Source organism: Mangifera indica, chromosome 3, assembly GCF_011075055.1.
Source record: "Mangifera indica cultivar Alphonso chromosome 3, CATAS_Mindica_2.1, whole genome shotgun sequence".
In the NCBI taxonomy this organism is placed as follows: domain Eukaryota; kingdom Viridiplantae; phylum Streptophyta; class Magnoliopsida; order Sapindales; family Anacardiaceae; genus Mangifera; species Mangifera indica.
In genome coordinates, this window is record NC_058139.1 from 6,596,851 (window position 1) to 6,605,518 (window position 8,668).

The 8,668-nt window shown below is 32.2% G+C and overlaps 2 protein-coding genes across 2 annotated transcripts; both read left to right on the forward strand.

The window, feature by feature from the left end:
* Positions 1-1,398: 1,398 nt before the first annotated feature.
* On the forward strand, positions 1,399-3,930 carry LOC123212491 (glycerol kinase-like). Its single transcript, XM_044631653.1, has 4 exons — positions 1,399-1,802; positions 1,896-2,117; positions 2,448-3,402; positions 3,575-3,930. Exons 1-4 carry the CDS (start codon positions 1,669-1,671, stop codon positions 3,818-3,820), a joined length of 1,557 nt encoding a protein of 518 aa, XP_044487588.1. The 5' UTR covers positions 1,399-1,668; the 3' UTR covers positions 3,821-3,930.
* A 2,440-nt stretch (positions 3,931-6,370) lies between these two features.
* LOC123210999 (VQ motif-containing protein 11-like) lies at positions 6,371-7,748 on the forward strand. Its single transcript, XM_044629497.1, is given in 2 exon segments — positions 6,371-7,467; positions 7,470-7,748. Coding segments are annotated over 2 exon segments (597 nt in total). The 5' UTR covers positions 6,371-7,001; the 3' UTR covers positions 7,601-7,748.
* The last annotated feature ends 920 nt before the right edge of the window (positions 7,749-8,668 follow it).

Below are 8,668 nucleotides of genomic sequence, written 5' to 3' on the forward strand. Positions count from 1 at the left end.
ATGTTTCACGAATTGAGAAAGCTTTTCCATAATCTGTGCATACACATGCGATGTTACATCAAACATTAAATATATTGATAGAAATTCTAATATTTATGCAAAATGTTACAATATTGAAATACAAATTCCAATATTGAAAATGAAATTAAAAAAAAAAAAAACTTTTCACTAATATAAATATTTTATTTTATTTTTATATTTACAATATCAATTTTAATGTTAAACATCACCATAATTACTAAAAACTTCAAAAAAAAAATATATAAAACACTTAAAATATGAAACACTTTTAAGTTTTCCTAATGTTTTATGAGGTTTTTAATATTATAAAAATTATTTTAATATATCTTTCTAACACGTTATTAAAATGGTTTTTCTTATAAACTATCAAATATATTTTAATTTGTTATAAATTAAATACAAAATTATTTTTTGCAAAATTTCATTAATGAAACCAAAAAAATCTGTTTTTATAGAATATAATTTTTGAAATTACTTACCATAAGAGGACAAAAATCTTTATTTCATTACTATGTAAATGAGGACTTAAATTGTTAAATGTTATGTAAATACCATATTAGACGATTTGCCATTTATAATGGAAAGTTTGAAATTAAAAAAAAAAATCAAATAATATTAATAAGTAGGAAAAATACTTAATTCTCGTCTTAGTGGATAAGGGTGAGACACACAAGCATACCACGCAGCTTTGTCGAAGTCAACTAGGATGACGGCAGTTAGAAATTATCAACGAATAGCGACACGTGGCCACCGCTCGCAAATTTAGTTGTTTAGCCAATGAAGACTCGGGAGCGATGAAGTCATAACTAAATTTTGCTTCGTACTTTCCGCCTAAATATGTCTTCCCAATTATTATTCCTACATTTCGGTGCTTGGCTGGCACTTTAAAAATACAGAAAATATAATATATTCAGGGACGAATTTCAAATGTACCCCTAAGGTTTTGTCAATAATCAAGTAACCCTCATCACTAACACAGTTAAATTTTTTTAACAGTTTTGGGGTATTATGGTCATTTCAATAACGCACAAATATTGAACTTGGCCCTCCTTAATTAAAATTAAAGAAACATTAATGAGTCTTAGATAAACTTTAATATTTTAATTGAGCTAAAATTCACTAGTTCGAATGAAAAAACATTTCCATCAAATGGTAATTTTTTGCATAGTTAATTCAGTTAGCAAAAATTCAGGGGTAAACTTGAAATAGTCCCTTCTAATAAAATTATACATAATCAAATCACATCATCGAAGTAGCGTATACACCGAGGATTATAATTATAAATGTAATATCAATTAATTATAATTATTACTTATCAACGTTAAGATAAAATTTCGTTGTTTTTAAAGATTTTTTTCTTACTTTGGGAGCCATTGAGGGCTTTTTTATCAAACTGGTGTTGGCTAATCCATTATTCAGATTGGCAGATAATGATAAGGGAAAGCAGAGAAATTGGAATCGAAATCATAGTTTGACTCGATTTGTATGACACTTGTCTACGCTTCCAAAAAAATTTCCAAGAGAATTCATTCGTGAACTGTTCTTGTTTTTTTGGGTGACTCATTTTTTAAGCAACAGTGTTTTGTGATTACCCTGGTGTTTTTGAGGGACCAAGCCCGGGAACAAGAAGAAAAAGAGAAGTAAAAAATGTCAAAGGAGGAGATATTCATTGGTGCAATTGATCAAGGCACCACCAGTACGAGGTTCATCATCTATGATCAGAAGGCGCGTCCCATCGGGAGTCACCAGGTGGAGTTCACTCAGTTCTACCCAGAAGCCGGGTAAACTCAGTCTCGTCTTATGGAATTTACTTAAAAGTTAAGATTTTTTGACGTGGTTTGATTTTTTTTCTTTTTGTTTTTGTGGTTTGATAGGTGGGTGGAGCATGATCCGGTTGAGATACTGGAGAGTGTAAGGGTGTGTATGGCAAAGGCGTTGGACAATGCGACTGCTGATGGACACAATGTGGACAGTGGATTGAAGGCGATTGGGTTGACCAATCAGAGAGAGACGACTCTTGTTTGGAGCAAATCCACTGGTTCTCCTCTCCATAATGCTATTGTTTGGATGGATGCTCGCACTACTTCTGTTTGCAGGTATATCTTCACCATATATGTTGTTTGTTCTCAGTGTTATGACCATATTTGATTCTTTTGGAGATTGAAGATCTGGGATGCAATGACCTTTTGGGTTTGATCAATACCCTTTTTCTAGACGGTATCAAACTTGAATTGAAATCAGAAATCTTGTTTAAATATGGACTTAATTGAACAATTTGATTGTTTTGTCAATGTTTTTGGGATTTGGTTATTTTCCTTTTTGTGGTCCTGCTAATGATTTAGGTTGAGTATTATTAAGTTTTAGTCATTGACTTGCTGTTTTGGGATTTCCTTTCTTGATTTTTGAAGTTAATGTATTTGTTTTAGGAAATTGGACAAAGAACTGAGTGGTGGAAGAACTCATTTTGTGGAGACATGTGGTTTGCCTATTAGCACATATTTCAGTGCAATGAAACTGATATGGTTGATGGAAAACGTAGATTCTGTTAAACAAGCTATAAGATCTGGGGATATTTTGTTTGGAACCATAGACACTTGGTTGATATGGAATTTAACTGGTGGTGTGAATGGTGGTTTGCATGTCACCGATGTCTCTAATGCATCAAGAACAATGCTCATGAATCTCAAAACTCTTGACTGGGATAAACAAACCTTAGAAACATTAGGAATCCCAGCTGAAATTTTACCCAAAATTATTAGTAACTCAGAGGTTATAGGCAAAATTAGTAAAGGATGGCCGATTACTGGTGTTACGATTTCAGGATGTCTTGGAGATCAACATGCGGCTATGTTGGGGCAAGCTTGCAGAAAAGGCGAGGCTAAAAGCACTTATGGAACTGGTGCTTTTATACTTCTTAATACTGGTGAAGAGATAGTAGATTCAAAACATGGTCTTTTAAGCACTCTAGCCTATAAGCTTGGTCCAAAAGCTCCAACTAATTATGCTCTAGAGGGGTCAATTGCAATAGCCGGTGCTGCAGTTCAGTGGCTCAGAGACAGTCTTGGCATAATTAACACTGCAAGTGAAATTGAAGGGTTGGCTTCTCAGGTTGACTCCACTGGTGGGGTTTATTTTGTGCCTGCTTTCAATGGTTTGTTTGCACCATGGTGGCGTGATGATGCTCGCGGGATTGTTATTGGGATTACAAGGTTCACAGGCAAGGCTCACATTGCTCGAGCTGTGCTGGAGAGCATGTGTTTTCAAGTGAATGATGTTTTGGATTCAATGCAGAAGGATGCAATGGAGAAGGGTGAGAAGGCAGAGTTCTTGCTCAGAGTTGATGGAGGTGCCACCGTTAATAACCTTTTGATGCAAATTCAGGTTTGGATTGCACCCATTTTTCTCTGTTTTTGTTCTGGTTCTTGCTGTCATGCATAGCTTTTTATTGTTATGAAAAACATCTATTGTTCTTCTGTTGTGTTGTTTTGGGGGCAATCCCTGATTATTTATGAGTGTATATTAAATCTATGATAGTGTTTTGCAATGAATTTAGGCCGATTTGTTGGGAAGTCCGGTGGTGAGACCGGCAGACATAGAGACAACGGCTCTTGGAGCAGCGTATGCAGCTGGGTTAGCAGTTGGGGTGTGGAATGAGGAAGAAGTTTTTGCTTCAGGAGAAAGGGCAAAGACTTGTACCACTTTTAAGCCTGCCTTAGAGGAACAAGTTAGAAAGAAGAAGGCAGAATCTTGGTACAGAGCTGTTGAAAGAACTTTTAACTTGTCTGATCTCTCTCTTTGATGAAATTACTTTGAGTAGAGAATCTTGTGAATTACAGACATTGTTAAGAAGACTCTTCTGCCTTTTTACTATATTAATAAGGGATTTTGCCCATTTTGGATTGGATTTAATGCTCTATGTGGTGTGTGCCTGTTTTTATACTTTGTCAGAAAGAAATCAATAACACTGTATACGTGTTTTGAATCCACAAATTGGAATTTGATGTAATTAATAGTCCACTTCCCCCTTTATTGGGCTTTGGCTCTGATTGGGCTCTTCTCTCTTATAAGGCCAAGAATCTATTTGTTTTAGACCGTTCTGGTTAAGTACTTAACCCAATTTCTTCCAAGCCCTTAAATCCAATCGTTTTATATGAAATTGTATTGCATTTGGATTACGTTTTCATATGAGAAATTATTTGTTAGCCTTCACTATTTTTGTCTTTAGATCCCATCTTTAACTTTAACAAAATTACAAAAACATATTTTTATTCAAACCTTTGTAATTATAGTTATCAAAATTATATGTAAATATAAATGAATAAAAATTAGTAGTGCATGAGATTAGACATATTGCCGACCCTCTAAAAAGATACCATCCGCATTTTTATAGATCATGTTAAATTTGTAGATTATGCAAAATATGTAAAAGACTTTAAAGTCTTATCCATAGGCCGATTAAAAAAAGTAAATACTCCTAAAAAATGGAGGTTTTTTTTTTTTGGTACGACTCATGCCATTGATTCACTAATCTTTTTTGTTCAAGGTTCAAATTTTAAAGCAAGGCTATTCAAGAAAAAATTACCGATTGAATTTATAATATCAATTTTTTTTGTTTAACGATCCTTAATACTTATGAAATTCAAGAAAATAGTTACAATGACATTGGTTATCATTCAAAATATAAATTCAAATATTAATTTTTTAAAATTTTATATAGAAAATATAATCATAATTGAAACTTACAAGATAAAAAGTTATTATTTCTTATTACGAGAAAATAATATAAAAAATATATCTATAGATAAAATCTTAAAGATAATTATCCAGAAAATGAAATATGAGTTTATCGATGATTGCTTATAGAAAAGATGTATTACAGATTGAGAAGTAACATGAAACTTAAATAAATGTGAACGAGTTTCATCCATGAACATCAAATTTCATTTAAACGTAGAAGCAAATTTGAGAGTAAATGAGGCGTATAGAGAATTGAGGGGTATTTTAGTAAGTTCGTATCATGAATAAGTAATTAAGAAGTTTGTTAAAAGTCCGCTAAAAATAAGTCTATTAAGAAATGATGTTGTCCTCCACTCCACATATTGACTTATTGCGTTCAAGAATCTAACGAGGATTATACTAATTTTAATTATTAAAAACAGTGATTAATGATGTTTAGGTTGACTCATTAACTTTGATAAGACGAGAATAGTATTAAATTAATCATTCCTTTGTTTTACATTAATATAATAATATTTATATTATATATATATAAATAATATATTAGTTTTTATATTTAATTTAAAATTATTTAATTAAATAAAAATATATTATTTATATATTTAAATTATATGTGAAAAAAATATAAATACAGTTTTATTATTTAATAAAACCTTATTCTTCTCTAATATCAAAACAAAACTTTTTTAATTTAAAGAATTTATACAGTTGATAAAATATTAAAATTTTAAAAAAATTTAAATTTAATCCTCTGTTACATTTATAAAATTACGATTTATTTAATATAATTATTATTAATATGAACGGCTGCCAGTAATGAAAAAACCAAAACAAAACATTCCCTCTGTTATTATTGTATTGACTAATGTCAACAAAAGCAGCTCATCAATTTGTATATAAAAAGAAATAATTAAATTTCAAGAAATGGAAAAGTAAGAAAGAGAAATTTTCCAAACCATCCCATCCCACAAAAGCAAACGAAGAGTGAAGCAAACAACTTACCTAAAACTAGCCCCTCCTCAACACTCAAACGCAAACAATGTCTCTTATCCAATTTGGTCCCTGTTTTGAAATTCTATTACATCCAACATGTAAAATCTTTGTCTTATAATCATTAAATCCAGTTATTACAAGATTTAATTTTTAAATATTATTAAAAATATTTAAATCTTTACTTTCATTACATGGTTTATCTTATTTTTATAAATAATAAAATTATATATATAAATAATAAACATAAATTATATATAAATAATAATATATTATTATATAATTAGATAATTTTAAATAATATTAAAATATTATGAAAAATTAGATTATTATTTATTCAGAATAAAATCAATTATATTAAATAAATCAAATATTAAATTTAATTATCAGTATTATGATTGTTAAATTAAATAAATAAAAAAATTAATTTTAAAATATTATAAAAAAATCTTAAATTTATTATATTTTTATTAAAAAAAAATAAACCAGATCTTTTACCCATCCACCTACCCCTACCTACCTGCTATTTCCCAAGTTACCATTCCCGAACGTGAATCTAAAGCCAAAAAAGTTAAATAAACCAAGTGATGCCACTGGAGCACAAGATTGAGCGAAAATGTTCAGAAAGTCTGAAGGAATTCTGGTGAGGCCGCAGCAGCAGCAGCAGCAGCTATAGCTGCAGGCAGACTGTCTGCAAAGTCTCCTGTTTATCTTTCTCTCCTCGTTTCTTGTTTCAATGCTCCGCTAACCCCGCTTCTGTCCACTCTTCATCATTCATTGCCAGCTATCTTCCATCCCAATTCAAAGCATGCACCAGCCTTCTCTTTTCATATCTATTTTAAATTAATTAACCAGATGAATTCCTCCGGGCCGTTATTATTACCTCAGGACAAAAGCCATTTTACGTCACCTACTGAACCAAGTTGGACTTGCGAAAGTGGCTTATCTTTTATGGTAGGGAGTTTTTATTTTAACAACTTTTTTCGTTCTCTATAATTTATTAGAAGGCAAAAAAAAATGCCCCACATAGAAAACGTGTACTCAAAATAATATTAAATGTTAATACTAAAGTGAATAAACTTTATAAAAAAACCATTCTTTAATCCAAAGGCTCTCCACCCCAAGTCCATAACCAACCAAACCTTACTCGAAACACCAACACCATTTCACCAAGCAAGCAAAAGGCAACTCAAAATCTCTCCTTTTCCTTTCTTTTTATATATAAAAAATATATTCATCCTTTCATTTCTTTTATGGCTTCCACTTCCAACGCCACCAACTCCTCCACGGCTACCATCTCGCAGCAGCCACTGCCAACTTACCCCTCTGACGCAGCCTCCCCCAACACAACTTTCGTCCAAGCTGACCCCTCAACCTTCAGGACAATAGTTCAGAAACTAACCGGGGCACCCGACGACCCGTCCGCCCAAAAGCTCCCGGTAACGCACCCACTCCACAATATAGGACCAAAGCGACCTGCATTCAAGCTCCATGAGCGGAGACAAACCGCCAAAAAGCTCGAAATCAAACTCAACAATAACCCCAACAGTAACGTTTATGGCAACAGCGAACTCTGTTACTTCAAGCAACGTGGAAATTCTTTCCTCGTGTCTCCGGTTTCAACCCTGGAGTTTCTGCCGCGCGTGAGCCCGAGATCGCCGAGGGAGGAGGTGCAGGCGCGCTGCAGTCCGAGGGAGCTGTGTGAGGAAGAAGAGGAGAGGCCATTGCGGGGAAAGGGTTTTACTTGCATCCGAGTCCGATGAGTACGCCGAGAGAAACAGAGCCGGAGTTGCTTCCATTGTTCCCCTTGAGTTCTCCCAGAAGTAATGATGCTTATCATCCATCAAATTAATTATCCAATCATTAATCGTGATTAACAGAGATTAGATTATATCTTAATTACATTGGATTAGTTCTCTAATTTGTATTAGTTGTCGTGTTAATTAGTTCTTTGATGTGGTGGGGAGTGATATCAAAAAAATATTAATTTCTTTTCTCAATGTTTATTGCTAATTATGTTTTTCATTTTCCGATTTTGCTCTTCTTCCCTCAAAATCCAACAAAAAAGATAAGAAAAAATTTGTACTTTGGTAATATTTCTGAGACCTTTTTGTTTCTTCTCTTGGCAAGCAGCTAAATTAAGTGTTTTTGTATTCTAACTAACCGTACGAGTGGGGGGATTTTAGAATAAAGAAATATAAAACTTTTGGTTTAGTTCATTTTCCAAATTAGTAAAGAATTCTTTCATTGTAAAAACAAAATCATGTTTCCAGAGAGGCAGTTAGCACAAACAGAAATATGGAGGAGTTAAAATCTAACTTGACTTCTCTTTGAAAGCGTCTCCAGAAATAATTCATTCCATTTGGCACAAATTTGGAGTGATGATTCCCTATTCATTACTTGGAAAACCCTAATCACCTTTAAACATATTTCTTGATAAATTAGCTTATTAATCAATATTTAAAAGTTGTTTAAATATAAAGTTGAGTACTTGCATATATGTTGTTTAATTTAGGTCTGAATTTCCACTTTTGGCTAATTTTGAAATATTTATATAAAAAAAAAAGAAAAGTTTGTTTAAAACTAGTAAAAGGAGGGGTTAATTTGAATTTTCGTCACAAACATGTTAATATTTCTATTCAATTCCCACATAAATAGATGTAGATGGGTATCAATCAAAGTTTTAGTATTTATTATAACTATTCAATTTACATTGGATTGGATTATTATTATTGAAATTGAATGTGGTTTCTTTTCGGAAAAGAATTGAAAGCATAATGAGTAGTTATCTTTCAACCAACTTGGTGTTATTTATTCATTCATGATTTGGTCAACGCGCGACGGTTCGGGAGGTGTGATTCTAATAAAGTCTTGTACGTCCATCATGCATTTAATTGTAGAATTAAAGATGGTAGCCGTT

Coding starts and splice junctions, on each gene's coding strand:
- LOC123212491 (XM_044631653.1), top strand. CDS start 1,669: ATGTCAAAGGAGGAGATATTCATTGGTGCAATTGATCAAGGCACCACC. Junction 1,803..1,895: donor CAGTTCTACCCAGAAGCCGG/GTAAACTCAGTC, acceptor GTGGTTTGATAG/GTGGGTGGAGCATGATCCGG. Junction 3,403..3,574: donor ACCTTTTGATGCAAATTCAG/GTTTGGATTGCA, acceptor CAATGAATTTAG/GCCGATTTGTTGGGAAGTCC.